The sequence below is a fragment of the Castanea sativa genome, chromosome 7, assembly GCF_040712315.1.
Source record: "Castanea sativa cultivar Marrone di Chiusa Pesio chromosome 7, ASM4071231v1".
NCBI lineage: Eukaryota > Viridiplantae > Streptophyta > Magnoliopsida > Fagales > Fagaceae > Castanea > Castanea sativa.
The window spans coordinates 45,703,435-45,722,310 of NC_134019.1; the positions used below are offsets into that span (position 1 = coordinate 45,703,435).

General features: G+C 33.5%; 1 protein-coding gene across 1 annotated transcript; it reads left to right on the forward strand.

The window, feature by feature from the left end:
• Positions 1-5,499: 5,499 nt before the first annotated feature.
• LOC142643730 (putative flavin-containing monooxygenase 1) lies at positions 5,500-10,766 on the forward strand. Its single transcript, XM_075818439.1, has 5 exons — positions 5,500-6,096; positions 6,446-6,683; positions 7,603-7,778; positions 8,697-9,055; positions 9,785-10,766. Exons 1-5 carry the CDS (start codon positions 5,659-5,661, stop codon positions 10,125-10,127), a joined length of 1,554 nt encoding a protein of 517 aa, XP_075674554.1. The 5' UTR covers positions 5,500-5,658; the 3' UTR covers positions 10,128-10,766.
• The last annotated feature ends 8,110 nt before the right edge of the window (positions 10,767-18,876 follow it).

Here is an 18,876-nt window from a genome sequence, read left to right on the forward strand (position 1 = left end):
TCCTCTCTCTTCTCCTTATGTACTTCTTCTTCTTTACTGGTTTATCCACATGTCGTAGAAATCTTTCCCTTGGATACTTGTCTCATCCACCGCCTTCTTGAAGTCTTCAAACAATAGCAGGTAGGCTGAATTCTACTGTTCATAAGTCACTTCCCCATTAATGCGGCCAGGGAGGTAGATGCAAGGTCTTTAATGTGGTGGTAGCAGCTTTTTCCTCAGATATTTCTCACACATCCTTGCTTCTAAAGGGTGCTTGGATCACCCTCTTACCCATCAGTTTTTCCAGAATCTTGCCCCTAACCCTTTTAGTAAGTCCTAGGATCATTGCCGAGCCTGTCTGAGGAGACATTCCTCCTCAGACAACTCCTCGGACCTTTACAGTGCAGACTGACTTGTGGGCCTAGAGGTCCTGATCAAAACAAACTGGTACCAGCCAATCAGGCCCAAAGCTCAAATATTTATTCAAGAGTTTTTACCCCCCACACAACCTATATGGTCTAGTAAGATGCATTGAGATTTTTTTTTTGAGAAGAATATGTATAGAGATTGGGATTAGAAGGTGCTACTAGTATTTTCCATCAATGAGGTAGTTGAAGCATTAATTAACTTTTTATTTATTTTTTTATTTTATGAATAACATTAATTGATTAACTTATTCTGTATAAAAAAAAAGGGGTAAATTACAAAGGTGGTCCTTATCCTTTACACTATATCTCAATTTGGTCCTTAACTTTTTAATTGTATCAATTTAGTCCCTAACTTTTTTAATATTGTGTCAATTTGATCATTGTCGTTATCTTTTGGATGGAGAAAGCTGATGTGTCAAATGAAATAATAAAAATTGATTTTTCATGCCACATCAATTGCTAAGTATACCACCACATCAGATTAAAAAAAAAAACAAATTAAAATTAGTAATTCTAAAGTTAGTAATTCAGAAGTGGTGTGGATGAAGTAATTCTGCCGGTCCACCCCCATCGTCCACTTCACCAATGTCAGGAAATTTCGGAACTCACATTGGGTTGATCACAAGAAGATGTAGAAATTATAAGATGGTGTGGATGGGTTTGCGGCTAGAGATAGGAGGTGCCAAAAAACCGATTGGGTAGCCGAACTTTGTTACCCAGTAAGACAGGATGCAAAGTAGTGATATTCCCTATTGTTTGTGATCTATATTTGTAAATTTCTATATGATTCGAATGAATTGATATTAGTATTGTCTTCAAATTTTTATATTGCTATATTTAACAATGATTAATATTAACAGATCTGGAAAGTTGTTTTCAATGTTTTTTTATTTAAAATTATAATCTTACTAGGAATAGGTCTAGAGAAGGGAGACAATGTTGGATTTATTTTCTTTGGAATCTTGGGTTGAATCAAAGCTTGCATCGATGGGTCTCTCATGCTTAGGTGATGGTGGCACTGTTGTAGAGAGAGGTGAGGTGAGGAAAAGAAGATGAGGAAATTACACAAATTAAGTGGGTTTTTTTTTTTTTTTTTTTTTTTTAAATCGTAGGATTAGTAAATTGCCATGTGCCATTTAACATTTCAATTTGATTTTTTTTTTTTTAATTTGACATGGCGGTATAGTTAGCGGTTGATGTGGCATGGAAAATTATTATTTTTATTCTGTTTGACAAATCAGCTTTTTCCATCCAAGAGATAATGACAAGGACCAAATTAACATAGTATTAAAAAGTTAGGGACCAAATTGACATAATTAAAAGTTTAGGGACCAAATTAAGATATACTGTAAAGGATAGGGATCAACATTGTAATTTACCCTAAAAAAAAAAAATACTTGAACGACCTCTCCTCCCGTATCTCTATGGCAAGTTGACATTTAGGATTTGTTTAGATACTGCTTATTTTGCTGAAAATTGAAAACACTATAACAAAATAATTTTTAAATGTGTAAATAGTACTGTAGGACCCAGTTTTAAAGTTTTTTTTTTCTAAATAAAGTACTTGCAAGTCCCGTGAACAGTGCACAGGACCCATTAGAAAAGCATAATTTTGCTTTCTCTTCCTGCATGGGACCCACAATGCACAAGAAACACATACACATTTCAGCACTATCCAAACGAAGGCTTACTTCCTTATTTTCTATCCTTATATTTTATTACTTTCCGTGGGCCATAGTAAGGAGCTAAGCAATTGTATCAGCTCTTCTAAAAAATTTTGTCTATTTTAAACAAAAAACCTACTTTTTCTTTTTTATACCATCATTTTTACAAAACACCCACATTAGTTCGTGTATTATACACCATCTTTTATATAAATAATATTTTTATATAAAATATAAAAGGAGAATGTGAAGAGAGAGAAATAATACTAAAATAATGTATAGAAGAGCTACAGTAACCGTGCATATGTGCACAATTACTGTAGCACTTGTACATTTATGCACAATTTTACACTCATTAATGTGGGTGTTTTTTTTTTTTTGTCAAAATGTGTAAAATAAGCTAATTTTTATATTTTGCAAGAGCTGATGTGGTTTCTCTAAAAAAAATCATTCTGAGTTGTACTCGATTACCTTAGTTTTTATTGAAACTAGTAGCAGATCCACCATAATTGTTTTAGAGAAATATATGTGTGCGTGTGTGTGTGTATATATATATATATATATAAACACTCTTCTCCCTTGAGATTTGAAGAAATTAATACTCTCTCATTTTGTTTATATTAATAAAAAAAATATTTTAAATTTATTTAAGAATCTCTTTATAAATGTTTCGTTAGGACATATGTGTTTCACTTGTTTAGAACATATGTCATTCTTTTATGTAATTGACTAATCCTTTAACAAAACGCACTTTACTTGTAATTGGGTAGATTTATGATGTGTTTAATGCTTCAAGAAACTGTGTTTCAAGATCAAGTGTTGAAGTCATCAAGTTTGTCCAAGAAACAAGCTGAAAAGTGCAAGTTCATTAAAGCTCGATAGCTAGCATGTGTCGAGGTTTAAAGAGCTGTTCCAGCCCCGTAGCTCGACAGCTGCTCGACAGCATCTCGATACCTCTATCTGTCAAGGTTTAAGAAAAACATATTTTGAGTTCTGTTTTGATTCAAATATGTGGATGTGTCTTTGGGCCTTCTTTTTTCCTAACTCTAGACATATAAAATGATTAATTTAAGGGCCGTCAAAGAGTACGCAAGTTGCACAAGCATTGAGAAATCCTTGTTCAAGCAAATTGTGACTAGAGACAAAGTTCATGCCCTATAGTTCATCTTTCTTGTGAAGAAGTTGCTGTGTCTTTGCACCGTAGGGTTATGTAACCAAGCATCTTCTTGATCTTCATCATGTGGATGAATTGAAGAACTTTGCAGCCAACAATCTTCTCTAGTTGGTGATTGAAGTCGCGTACTGAGATCCGCGCAATTGGTTAGTCACGTACTTGGGGGCCGTGCATTGAAAGGAGAAATTGTCACTACAGAACAAGTCCAATTGGGTATTGGGGTAAGGGTTCAACTGTAGGTTGGTAAGGTACTTGGGATTCCTTTACTTGTAACCCCTTGTTGTGATAATAGTGGAATTTCGGGAGTGGTGACCTTAAGTTCACCTGATGGGGTTTTTGCCGTGTAGGTTTTCCTCATTCGTAAACAAATCACCGTGTCATTTAATTTCCGCTGCATACTTAGTTTAATTGGTGATTTGTTTGTGCTATCACGCGCTTTGCATGTTAATTTGATTAATTAATAACTTGGCTAATTAATCAACTTAATCTATTACAAGGGGTCAATACGTTTTTGGCCTATCATGTTTAACCATGACTAGTAAAAACATTACTCATAAATTTAGTGTAAAAATACAAAGTTTATCAAGTAACAATACACATGAAACGACAAATCTCTCCATAACTCATTGAGAAAAGAAAAAGAGAAAAAAAGAAGAAGCAAAAGTCATTACTTAATATTTTAAAATACACTTTAATTTAAAATTTAAAAATAAGAGATCTTAATTTTGAAATTGAGGATAATTTTGGAAATCTACCCTTAAGGGCAAGTTAGTACACAATATTTTAATATTAATTTAATAAAATTTGGTCAAACAAATGTAAAGGGGAAAGTATTTTTTCTCTTCAAGTTTGGGGTGAAGTATCATTTGTCCAAATCTCATGAAAGAGGAATGTAGTTACCCCTATATATTGTAATTGTTGTTGTTTTAGTTTTAATAATTGATTTTTCATTTCTTTTTGTTAATAAAAACCTTACATATACCTTTTTTTATGTATAGAATATACATTTTTTAAAAGAGATAGGTTCAAGTTACACCTGGTGTAACTCTTGTAAAATTACACCTTTTTTACACCATAGATTTCTAAGAGATCTAACAATTGAAAAAAATATCATTAAATGTTATTACTTTTAACCTTATTAATAGGGATTCAGATCCTCTAGAGTTCCTAGGAACTCTACCAAGTAGAGTTCATTAAATCTTAACCACTCTTTAATGATTTAATGGTTTAGATTCTGCCATGTCAGCATTTCATTAATAATATTCTTAAAATAATAAAATAATGTTGTAAACAAAACAATTAAGATGATTGTTAATGATTGATCTGAATCCTATTAATAGTATTACCTAATTAATACTAAGATTCTCTCTCTCCTTATTTATTATTGCTTTCAAAATATCATCTTTTTTCTGAGAAACTTCAAAATATTAGTTTAATTTAGAATAATACTATACATACATTGCAAATCATTGCATACTTTAATTTAATAGACCAAATAAGCTAAAAAAATACATAAAGGACAAGATAAGCCCACGTTCAGATTCCTTAGCCGACAAAATTTTTTCATATAAATTAGAATAATATATTTTTTTTGCTCAATAAAATAAAACTACTCTTAATTAATTAATTAAATAATCCTGTTAGGTGGCACTTTCATCATCATTACCATAAAAATTTATTTTATATTGAGGTACATTGCAAATCATTGCATACTTTAATTTAAGAGACCAAATAAGCTAAAAAAAAATACACAAAGGACAAGATAAGCCCACGTTCAGATTCCTTAGCTGACAAAATGTTTTCATATAAATTAGAATAATACTTTCTTTCTTTTTTTTTGCTCAATAAAATAAAACTACTCTTAATTAATTAATTAAATAACCCTGTTAGGTGGCACTTTCATCGCCATTACCGCAACAATTTACTTTATATGGAGGAACAAAGAATGAGCAGAGATAATAATTTTTCACTGTTATTACATTTGCAATGCGAAAACTTTTAAAAAGCAACAAATTACTTTTGTGTTCAATACTTCAATCATTTACATAATTGTATAAATTTTATTTCGAATAATTTAATTTCATCATTAAACATCTATTTAATTTCTCTTTTAGGGCACATGCCATTTTCAACAACTTGCTTTTCAAATGATTAAATTATTTGAAATAAAATTTATACAATTTTTTTTTTTTTTTTGAGAAAGTATACAATTATTCATTTGTTAGTACTAGCTTAGAATTGATAAACTATACAATTCAGAATTCACCAGAGAGAGAAAGAGGACCTAGCTTAGATTTGACAGTCTCAGTTTATCTAGTTTTGAGTGTTCTGACACTTTCCCACTTCACTCATGTAGAGGCCTCTATAAAGGCAGAATCATACAAATTAAGTTTGATACTCAAAACACAAAGCAATGGAGAGGCAGGTGGCTATAATTGGAGCAGGTATCAGTGGCCTTTTGGCTTGCAAGTACACTTTGTCAAAGGGTTTTCATCCAATCGTTTTTGAAGCCAAAAGCAGCATTGGAGGAGTGTGGACCAAAACCGTAGAGACCACTAAGATCCAAACTCCAAAACCAGCATATCAGTTCTCAGATTTTCCATGGCCTTCTACAGTGGAAGAAGACTTTCCTAACCAACACCAAGTCTTTGATTATATTCAATCCTTTGCTAACCATTTTGACTTGCTTAGGCACATCAAATTTAATACCAAAGTTTTGAGCATCGAGTATGAAGGCCCATCTGAGGAAGAGATGCAATCTTGGAGTATGTGGGGTGGTATTGGTGACCCTTTTGGCTCTAAAGGGAAATGGAAGGTTATAGTAGAGGATGCTCAAAGCTTTTCAACTGAGGTATGTATATTGTATAATATGCAAACACACTTATAACCTATTCGAATTGTTCTTTTTCTTGTCATGATTTTTTGTGCACTTGCTATATATGAAGTTTATTTGCTTTGGGTTAGGACTAGGTGGAATGGTGGATTGTGCCAATTCTCAAATTTTATCTGATTTTTAGCTAATTCAGTTTGGATCGCTTAACTAACTATATCAGATCAGTTAAAGAATTTATCTTTTTCATTAGGATTTTCACGAAATCACTGTAAGGGAATCCTTGTACTGTAGAATAGTAGTGAAAATATATATATATTTTTTTTTTAGAATCTTGATCTTATTCCTTCTTATGTGAATGGAAATGCAGGTACACTTAGTGGACTTTGTGATCCTCTGCATTGGGCGATTCAGCGACATTCCAAATATTCCTGAATTCCCTCCAAACCAAGGCCCAGAAGTATTTCATGGAAAGGTGATGCACTCCATGGATTACGTTGCCATGGACTATAAAAATGCTGCTGACTTTGTTAAAGGGAAGCAAGTCACTGTTGTAGGATTCCAAAAATCTGCCTTGGACATTGCTATGGAATGCTCACTGGCCAATGGTAAGAAACACAAATTTCACTTGCATTTTATATTTATATAAATAATATCTTGTAGACAAAAGTACACTTTTAACTTTTGATGTTTGAAATTGTTTTCATTTTGACATTTTACTTTTCAAAATTTTCACTTTGACTCCTCATGTTTGATTCTATTTTCAAATTGGAGAAAACGAAAACTGAATCAAATATGAAAGACTAGAATGAAAATTTTAAAATATAAATGACCAAAATGAAAACAACTCCAAACTTTTAGGTCCAGAAGTGTATTTTAGTCAATAGAGTAGTTTTTGTAAATGATAAAATGCTCATGAACATAATTTATTAACTATGTATCCCTATTATGGTTGTCAAAATTCCGATCTGGATCCTACGATCTTACGATTTTACGATCCCACCTGTCCAAAACGATCCGAATCTTTCAAAAATCTTTGCAATCGTTCATGATCGGTAGGATCATATGATTCTGACAATCCCAAATGACCTTGATTTCTTTTAATCTTCTTTAACTTAACAGAAGGCTCAGTTAGACCTAAATAAAAAATAAATTCTCAATAGACCAAGTTTTTCCACTCTAATATAAAGAGAGTGTTAGTTGGATCCTAATAAAAAATATCCTAATAAAGTGTCACATTTTGAGATTTTTGGCCTCTTTAAATGATGTTTACAAATAGATGTAGTGATGTATAGTAATTATATCAATGAATATATAATTTATGTGATTATTTAACATACCAATGTATATATTTTTTTTTTCAAATAATGTAAGATCTTACAATTCACGATTCGATTTTACGATCTACGATCCCATTTATCTCCCATGATCCTACATAGGATTCCGAATTTGACAACCTTGATCCCTATGCTTAGATTTATTGTATTTGATAGGTTTTTTTACATTGTTTTACCCATAAATTTGCAGGCACTGAACATCCATGTACTATATTATACAAGATGGAACATTGGAACGTTCCTGATTACCTTCCATGGGGCGTGCCTCTTTCTTATTTATACTTCAATCGCTTCTCTGAGCTACTGGTTCACAAACCTGGTGAAGGCTTCCTACTAAGTCTCCTTGCAACACTTCTATCCCCCGTGGTAAAATTTCTCCCTTTTTTGAGTTTTTTCTTTTTGGTGGCAGTCTTTAAGGAATGGGAATCTAACAAACTAAAGGTCTGTTTAGAATTCATTTATTTTGTTGAAATTGAAAACTTTTTACTGAAAGTATTATAGATAAAAGTCAAAATTGACTGAAATAGTATAATGGAACTCATTAATAGTACCAAAAAGTGCAATGAATCCCATGAATAATAGCAAAAATAAGCTGAATAATAAAATAAGCTGGCAAATTTCATCCATGCCAAACACACAATAAATGTGCTGGTAGGACATTGAACTTATGGTATGGGTCATCATCAAAAAAAGGTACTTATGGTAAAACATCAAACCCTTCAATTTGATTTGATTTTGGTCATCATTTAGATTTCCTGTAATCTCTATTTGTTGGACCCCTTGCAGTTGGATTTAAAACAACACAAATTGACCCTTAAGTAGATTTCCATCACTTTTATTTAACAGAAGAAAATGATCATATTGACATCATGTGAAGCATAACACATGCAAATATAATTGATTCCTATATAACACATTGTTTACTTGATCATTATATGTCCAATAAAAATAAATTGTAGCAATGTTTGACAATGACTCATGAGGGGGTCTCTTTGCATTAACCCCCTCCCTCCACTATTTTCTTTTTCCTTTTTTCCTTTTTTCTGTTTGGAATCCGCTTATTTTGCTGAAACTAAAAAATTTGTGCTGAAAATGCTGTAAATAAAAGTAAAAGTTAGCTAAAATAATACAGTGAGACCCATGAATAGTATCAAAAAGTGCAGTGAGACTCATGAATAGTAGCAAAAATAAGCTGAATAGTAAAATAAGTTGACAAAAATAATTTTTGCCAAACACACACTTAATCATAAGGTTGAAGCTTACAAAGTTTTGATCATGTAACAGAGATGGGCATTTTCTAAATTTGTTGAAAGCCATATAAAAAATAAGCTGAGGCTGGCAAACTTTGGAATGGTACCAAAACATAGTTTCCATACAGAAATCAGTTCTTGTTTGATCTCCACGGTACCAGAAAAATTCTATGACAAAGTTGAAGAGGGAAGCATCAATTTGAAAAAGAGTAAGAGCTTCGGCTTTTGTAAAGAAGGTGTTTTGGTTAATGGTGAGGCACAACCCCTAAAGACAGATTTGGTCATATTGGCTACTGGGTTCCAGGGTGACAAAAAACTCAAAGACATTTTTGTCTCCCCCACCTTCAAAGACTACATTGCTGGTTCGCTTGATGCAACAGTTCCCCTCTACAGGTTAGATTTTTTTTTTTTTTTTTGGGTTATAATTTTCTTTGAGAGGAGAAAATTAAGGAAAATTGTCTTTTTCATTAAAAAGGGAGAAAGGAGAATCAGAACATTAGATTTTTTTTTTTTTTTTGATGAACATAACATTAGATTTAATAACTAGCAATGTATTAATTAACATAATATATGATAAGCAATATAAAGAAAAAATTTAATTTTCTCCAACCCATTAAGCAACAATTCATAAAGTCATCTACATGAATTAAATTACATGACTCATTAAATTATTCAAACAACTCACATTACTCGTGTGATTCAAATAAATAAATAAAAAGTCAAATGACTAAGATTATATGTGAATGTTTATACCAATAGTTATGTAGTGGATTAAAGATATTTTTTCCTAAACCAGTTTAGAGGTAAATTCTATCAAATAAGAAAGATGGAATTTTTATTTATCATTTCATCTAGGTTTACAAACAACTTCGGTTTATTGTTGGGGAATAAGTGTTAGAATAATTATTAAATTATTAAATTTATCATTCCATAATAGCTTAAACTATTAGAATATGGACTAGTACTAGCTAGGACTAGTTTATTATAGTGTTAAGGCATGTACTTCTAAACTCGAACCATGTTTGCACTAAACCTCTTATTTAAATTCACCATTTTAGAAAATGTGATTAATTTATTATTAATATTACTTTGAATGAAAAAATTAGATTTTGACTTCAACAGGGAATGTATTCATCCTAGAATTCCACAACTAGCAGTAATTGGATTTTCAGAAAGTATTTCAAACTTGTACACCTCAGAGACGAGATGCAGATGGCTAGCAGAGCTTCTAGACAGCACATTCAAATTGCCTAGCATCAAAGAGATGGAAAAAGATGTGGCAAAATGGGACGAGTACATGAAGAGATACTCTGGGCAATACTACAGGAGATCATGCATAGGTGCTCTTCATATATGGTACAATGACCAGCTGTGCAAAGACATGGGGTGGAACCCCAGAAGAAAGAAGGGATTCATTGCTGAATTGTTTGAGCCTTATGGACCATTAGATTATGTTTCCCAATAAAGGAGGATATTGGCAAGTAAAAGTTGTCAAATATGACAACCAGTTGTGACATGGGCTGTGTTTGTTTCGGATGAAAATAAAAGTTGGAAAACATTTTACACCGCTATGTGTGTTTGGGAGCACATGTAAAACTTGGTCAAAGGAAAAATAAAATCCTTTAACTGTAAAATAAGAGACCCTCAAGTGTAAAATATTTTACACATTAGAATTACCTTCAAACAAAATTTTACGGATTGAAGAGAGTAGCGGTAAGGTTGGTCCAGTCTCCGATCCACCCAAACCTATCGCCAGTCAGATCGCACCATTAATTCCCCTCCACGCGCCGGTCAGTACTATTTCCTTGTCTTCATTGGGCTTTCTTCTCCTAATTGAGCCACCTCAGCTCCTCTGTCATGCTCAAACCCATCTCCGAGCATTGCATTTCCCCAATGAACCCAACCGCCGATTTATCCCTGATGAACCCAGCTAAACCCACCCTGATTTGACCATCTTGTTCTCATCGCCGCCGCCCTCTAGATCGACCCACCCATGACCGATCTCATCGTCACCACCAAAGATCATCGTCACCACCTCTAGATCAACCCCCTTGACCTGATTTCAACCAAGTTTCTCGATCTACCTCTCTCTTTCCCTCAATCTCTCACTCTTTCTTCCTCCCTCTCTCTGGTTTGACCGAGTTTGAGAGTTTTAATGGTTTTATTCTGATTTTTGTTTCTTTAAAAGTTTATATATTGCAATTTTCTATTATAAAATTTGTTTGGAAGCTGAGAAAATGTGAGAAACTGGTAGAAATTTTGCATTTTCAAAATGTTACCAAATACTTGAAAATATTTTCTAATACAATTTTTAAAATGCAACCAAATACTAGAAAATATTTTTCTTTCCCAAAAATATTTTTACCTGAAAATATTTTATAGTTAGAAAATAATTTACATGTTGCCAAATACAGCCTTATATGACTCATTTTCAGAACCACCTTTGTGCATGAATGAATGACTACAGTTTTCATTCATGACCACATTTGTGTGACCTTATTATGTAAGAATAATGAACACGGAAATAATAAAAAAGCTACTGCAATATTTGCTAAATATGGAGCATCTTTGTGTTTTTAAAAAGAATATGGAGCATACTTGTTCACGGCATCGTTTGCCAAGCGGCACATAATTCCATGACCTTTTTTTTTTTTTTTTAAATGGTGTTGGAGTCAAACTTTATCTTCATCAAAAACAGAACATATATCTCTTATATGACGTTTCGGATGTATATTCTTTCTAAGTTTTATAAAGTCATAGAATTCAAACATTATGAAAAAGAGATCAATACATAAGATAATTATTACTAAGAACAAGAATTTCCAGTTCGACTACTTAGTGGTGAAATTTGTTTCTTTCTTGATGTTTGCAAGTCATTCTTACTAATGAGACAAATAAGTTGGTCTCCTCTACAGATCAACTTACAGATATCTTCACTAAGTCACATCCTAAGGGACGCCTTCGTACTTTGGTTGACAACCTCAAGTTGATCTCACATCCACCTTGAGTTTGAGGGGGACTGTTAACATGTATAGTACTGTTGTGAGCTTTGGGCCCAACTAGTTTACTTGTATAGCACACATTCTTGTACTACACTCTTACTTGTACTGCACTCATATGCCTCCTATATAAAGGCATTCATATATATTCTTTCAGTGAGAAATACAATACTATTGCATTCAATATTTCTAACATGGTATTAGAGCCGAAGGAGCAAAGGTGGTGATAGTCTGGAGGTGACCCAAAAAGACGCTCATATGGAGTTTGATTTTAGATGACGGGATTGGGAATGCGATTAATAGCATGAATAGTATAAAGAGCAGCTTCGCCCCAAAAAAGAGTAAGAACTTTGGCAGAGAGAAGGAGAGCACGACCAGTGTCAAGAATATGACGAAGTTTTCATTCGACTTTGCTTGTTTCGTTTTTCTTCAGCCACATGAGCATAACAAACTTAAGCCTAGGTCAAGGCTTTGTTGTTTTCTTGGCTATGGCAAAACTCAAAAGGGGTATCGGTGTTATGATCTTATTTCTCATCGTTTTCGTATCTCCAGCAATGTTGTCTTTTAGGAACATCGCCTCTTTGTTGAGCTCTCTCACTTCCGTGCTTCTCTATCTTCCTCTTCTGTCTTAGATCTATTTCTAGATGAGGCACATATTCCTTCTATAGCTGCTCTTGACCCTCCTGTAGCTGTTCCTGATCCTACTGTAGCTGCTTCTGATTCTCCTTTAAACTTCTCTATCCAACTACCAGATATCCTTGATCCCTTTCCTAGTTCCCCCTTTAATGAACAGGTGGAAGATGAACAAGTCGAAGACGAGCTACCCAACCCTGATCTTAGGTCCCTTACTCCTGCTCCGCCTGAAGATTATGCACAAGACATTCCACCTCGTCACTCAACTCGAGTAAGGTCTATTCCTGCACATTTACTTGACTATCATTGTTACACTGCCCTTACTGCACTGCACGAGCCTCACACCTATCGTGAGGCTTCCACTGACCCTTTATGGCAGATTGCAATGAAAGAGGAACTTGATGCATTATCTAAAAACCATACTTAGGACTTGGTCACTCTCCCCCGAGGGAAATCTATGGTTGGTTGTAAGTGGATCTACAAGATTAAAACTCGCTCTGATGGGTCCATTGAGTGCTACAAAGCTCGTCTTGTTGCAAAAGGTTTTACATGAGTATGAGATTGATTATGAAGAGACCTTTGCTCTAGTTGCTCGTATCTCATCTGTTCGTGCCCTCTTGGCTGTTGCTACTGCCAGTAAATAGGACATTTTCCAGTTGGATGTCAAAAATGCATTCCTTAATGGAGATTTAAGTGAAGAAGTTTATATGCAACCTCCTCTTGGTCTCTCTGTTGAATCAAACAAGGTTTGTCACCTTCAACATGCATTTTATGGCCTTAAATAAGCTCCACGAGCTTGGTTTGCCAAATTCAACTCTACCATCTCTCGCTTGGGTTACATGGCCTGTCATTATGATTCTGCTTTATTTCTTCGTTGCACTGACAAAGGCACTATTTTACTTCTCCTGTATGTGGATGATATGATTATAACTGGTAATGACCTCAGTGACATTCAGGAACTCAAGGATTTTCTCAGTCAGCAGTTTGAGATGAAAGATCTTGGACATCTCAGCAACTTCTTGGGTCTTGAAATTACTCATTCTACGGATGGACTTTACATTACTTAAGCCAAGTATGGCTCTGAACTCTTATCTAGAGCTGGATTCACTGATAGCAAGACTGTTGACACTCCAATTGAGCTTAATGCGCATCTGATTCCCTTAAGGGAAAACCATTGTCTAATCCCTCTCTTTACAGACGCTTAGTTGGCAGCCTAGTTTATCTCACTGTTACTCGCCCAGACATTTCCTATGTTGTTCACCAGGTGAGCCAGTAGTATCTGTCTGCTCCACGATCGACTCACTATGCTGCGTTCTGCGCATTTTTCGGTACCTAAATGGCACTCTCTTCCTTGGTCTTTTCTACTCTACTCAATCTCCTCTTATTCTCTGTGCATTTTATGATGCTGATTAGGCAAGAGATCCCACTGATCGCAGGTCCACTATTGGTTATTGCTTTCTTCTTGGTTCTTCTCTAATTTCTTGACGAAGTAAGAAACAAACTCATGTGGCCCGTTCCGGTACTGAAGCAGAATATCGTGCCCTTGCTGATACCACATCTGAGCTTCTTTGGCTACGATGGCTTCTCAAAGATTTAGGTGTGTCTACATCTTCTGCTACTCCTCTTTATTGTGACAACAAGTGTGCCATTCATATTGTTCACAATGATGTCTTTCATGAACAAACTAAACACATCGAGATCGATTATCATTTTATTTGTTATCATCTTATCCATGGTGCTCTCAAGCTAATCTCAGTCTTCTCTATAGATCAACTTGCAGATATCTTCACCAAGTCACATCCTAAGGGACGCCTTTGCACTTTGGTTGACAACCTCAAGTTGGTCTCACATCCACCTTGAGTTTGAGGGGGACTATTAACATGTATAGTGTTGTGGGCTTTAGGCCCAACTAGTTTACTTGTATAACACACATTCTTCTACTACACTCTTACTTGTACTGCACTCATATTTACTTGTATTGCACTCATATGCCTCTTATATAAAGGCACTTACGTATATTCTTTCAGTGAGAAATACAATACTATTGCATTCAGTATTTCTAACAACAACTGCATCAATTTTCACAATTTTGCCACAATTTTATCACTTGGCAACTCGTGAGTGATAGAATCATGGACCCGTCATTTTATTTCCACTGCTTACAATTCATTACGTGACAAAATTGTAAAAATTGATGTAGTGCTAAACTTACGCGAGACAAATCTTTTAATCTTTAGTCCTAAGCACTGTACAAGGGTAGTAACTCACCTCCCCAAGTCTTATGGAAAATGTTATTTAAATATCTTATCCTATCGACATCAAACTTAAGGAGCCTCAAGAGATAATAACTTAGTGAAAGGAACCACGAGAGAGAATTATTGAGCAAAATAAAGGGGAGATATTTTGAAGATTTTGAATGCCTTTCAATCTGGCTTGCAGCTTTTCATGAACAAATTTAAACTCCCACCTCACACATTCTAGGTAATCATGCAAGAATTTTAAAAGCCAAAATCCTATATATATATATATGCCAAAATTTAGAGAAAATTTAATTAGATTTTATAATTGAAGTTCAATTTTGTACCATATGTCTTAAATTATTTATTTTTAAATAGTTTTATTTATTAATTTTGGAGTCAAATGTGAGATCACATCATAAATTTTCATCTAAGTAAGTTATTAAGTATAAAAACCAAAGAATTTAGAATTAATGAACCGTAAAAAAATATAAAAAATTAAGAATTAATAAAAAAAATTATAAAAATATATAGAAAATTTAGATTTTCTACCTAATAATATACTTACAAGATTATTTTGAGTTAACAAAATATAATAATGACTATATATTAATAGTATTTAAATTATATACAAAGGAACTTTACTATGTGTCTTAATATATTTCTTTTTAGTATATTCATGCATATACATGGAGTTACAAGCTAGTTGAAATGAATAAAATGAGCTTCAATTCAAATCCTAGATTTCAAATTTAGAGAGGTGAGAGATCAAGAATTCTCACAATTTCTTAGATACATGGATCCAATTCAATTTAGTGGGATCTTTCATTCATATATATATATATATATAACATTTTATAGAACTCTTGGATTCCTGAATTTTGAGTAAATGGCCCAAGGTGTTGCCAAGCTAGGAGACTTGAACCCAAAGCCTCATGTGATACATGAGGCCTAGAAACCACCAGACCATACCCTTGGGTTGGCCTAATCTCCCTTTCTTTTTCTTTTCTTTGATAACTAATCTTCCTTGTTATATAGAGGTTGTTGCTATTTCATTAGCAAGATAGCTCTTTCATTTTTCGGACTTATAGTTAATATATGTACTTTCATTATGATCAAATAAAACATCTCTTGCCAAGAGCCATGTAAATCAATGAATGATTTACTCGTTTTCTTAAGGAAAATCATGGTTCAAATCCCCTTTTCCCACTGTCCAATTATGAAAAAAATAATAATAAAGCATCTCTTCAACTATTTTCTTTTTTCTTTTTTCTTTTTTCTTTTTTCTTTTTTATTCAGAAGTAACTAAAAGGAAGGCGTATAAACAAGAACTTCCTAGAAGAAATACCCATCACAGTACCTACTCTCAGCAAGGTTGTCTCAATTAAACACTTATTTTGGAGCACCATAGCTCTCCCAAGAAAGAAAAACCTAGACTTTGCCAGAGAATAACATGCATAATAACTAAAAAGTTAAAAGATGATCTAACAAGCACAAACGACAATTTAGCAAGCACCGTTTACAATAACAAAAATAACTAATTCATTAATAAAATTTCTAATTGATAACACATTGCTTTAATTTGTTTACTTTATACCAGATTATGCCAATTGAAAGCCAAAAACTTTCTATCAGCTTTAAAAGAATGTGTAACCAAAAGCCGCAAGTTACAACTGAAACACCTCTAAAAGAATGTATGTCATGTCATACTTGAGCATCGTATATGTCCTGCAATCTTTCCAGACGGTTCCCCTCTCAAGTGGCCAGCTGAAAAAGATGGTGGTTAAATAATTCTAAAGTCGAGAACCAAACTCTAAAGTCGGAAAAAGGCATAACAATGCAGATTGGACCAATAAGCACTTACCGGTAAATTTTTACAAGCAATTCTACTGGATAGACTCAGTTTTTCATTTCAATTGAGGAATGAGAAATACATACAGTATCAACTAAACTAGAGAGCCATTTAAGGTATTTAGAAAGAAGGGATGTAATTTGCATCATTAGTTTGTGCAAGTATGAAAACATCACCTCAATGCGCATATTAATTCAAAAAAGAAACGTTGACAATATGCCATTTGTTTCCAACACAAATTACTTCAATTCAAATGTAGACATACTAAAAGAATGAACAGTTATGTACCACCCAAGTTTCCACTATATATTGTTGCTTGTTCTTGCTGTTGGGTACAAGTGGTGGTCAGAATTGAGTTATCAACTCAAATGCAATAAGGATAATAACCTGCAAACCTTACCTAAGAACTTGTCCTAAGGAAGTAAAACTTGGTTTTCATCACATATAAAAAAAGGTAATCGTTTTCTTTTTTCTTTTTTAATTTGGTCATTATATATGGAAAATAATTTTCTACTAAAAATGCTTTGTTCTATTAAACTAATGTCTTCTTCTACTAAAAAAATATTCGTGCAAAAAACAAGTGAAGTTCAGATACTGTAAGTGAGAGTCACCAACAAACATAGAGAATAGAGAAACTTTTAAGAGGAAGGGGGAAATAAGTACAAAACAAATATGAATTACAGATAACTTTTCGGTCATAGTTTAATGGGTTGAAGTAACTGCGTTTGAAGTGATGTTCAAAAGAAACCCTCCTTCGGGACTCATTCACTGAATGTCATGCATAAATTTAGAGGTAAATTGAACAGCAAATGAACTGACATTCATATGAAACCTTACCAACGGAATCAGGAAGACTCACTCACCCAATATCATGCATAAATTTGTAGGTACAAAGATGAGAACTTTTCATTAGTTGAAGATAAGAAAACAACCAAAAATTTGCAGGAATACAAGAAGTTAATAAATATCAGAAAATTAGAACACTGAACCATAATCAGAGTCATGAATATACACTAACCTCAGTTCTCTGGAAGTCCCTGTGCAAGAACTACCATGGACCATTTTTTGATAGTAAAATGTATATATATATAAATACACCTACTAGCACAAGCAAGAAATGGCAAGCATCAAATCTACATAAACAGATTGACACTAATAAGCATCCTAAAGTCCTCATGAACATTGACATGACAACAATTTTTTTTTTTTAAATGCAAATTCTGACAATACCTACTAAAAAATATGATTATGTATGAAAATTGCAAACATCAGTAATACATGGTACTAGACCAGAGATTAGTAGAACCAAATATGACTTCACATCATTATGTATTATCAAAATGCCAACACCAGCCTATCAAAAAAAAAATGCCAACACAAGGCATGTCAATTGTCAAGTGGACACATACTAAATAAAAATTTTCATCAACAATTACATATCAGCCCTCAGCTACTACTAGGATAAACAGTCAAAAAGAGAATATAATTCGTAGTTCACAATATAGAACTATCGTATGAAAGTAATAGTTCAAAATTCACTATACTCTAATAATATTGTAAAGTTTACCTCACAAATCCTGCCACCGTCCGTAAGCCCATAAAGAGAGTTAAGCCCAACCAAACCCCCGGAAGGCCCAAAATTGAAGGAGCATAGAGCAAAGAGGTTGAACATATTGCCCCTGATATCATCAATAAATCCATCGAAAAATGTCAAAAACAAGCAATAAGCACAACCAAGTATGGACATCTCAAAGAAATTTTTACTTTGCAAACGGTAAGGTTTACCATAGAGTAAGCTGCATATGGGAAGTCATAGATGAGTCTGTAGTCTCCTGCACTTTTGAATGGTTTAAGGAACAAATGCCTGAATTGTGTTTGGTCTCTTGGACCTGGAGGTCCATGTTTGCAACTTTATAGTGGTCAAAGTGTTATCCTTGGAAGGATTAAACTTCTGCTTTTCCATCAATGTACGCAGTAAAGAACACTCCTATATAACTTCGTATTAAAATCTAACAATTATTTTAATAACCGCAAATCATGGGTCAAACACTCTACCCCACTTGTTTTAATTATTACTAACCTCTGAGCATGCACTCACTCGCGTGCTTTTCTATTTTTTGGGTAAGGGTTTGAACATTTATTATAATTTGAGATTACTTTATTTTCCAATCACCAAAAAAAATCTAGAAGTGTGATGAAAAAATTATTTCACTATTTATGGTGAGAATTGAATGCATGCAGTTTGTGTTAGAAGCTGAAATCCCTAGAAATTATTTTCTGTAAAGCTAACAAATACTTTTATGGAAGCATTGTTTACTTTCCACTTGATGAAATAATCGTCTTCTTTTGTGTCAAGGGTATATTTCCTCAAAATTATATGGGATCTCAAATTAATTAATTCCTTTTCTTATATTCTTACACTTCAGATGTCGCAGTTTGATGTACTGTCTCCATTTACTTGTAAAATAATCAACTCTGCTTTTCTTTTTTGTA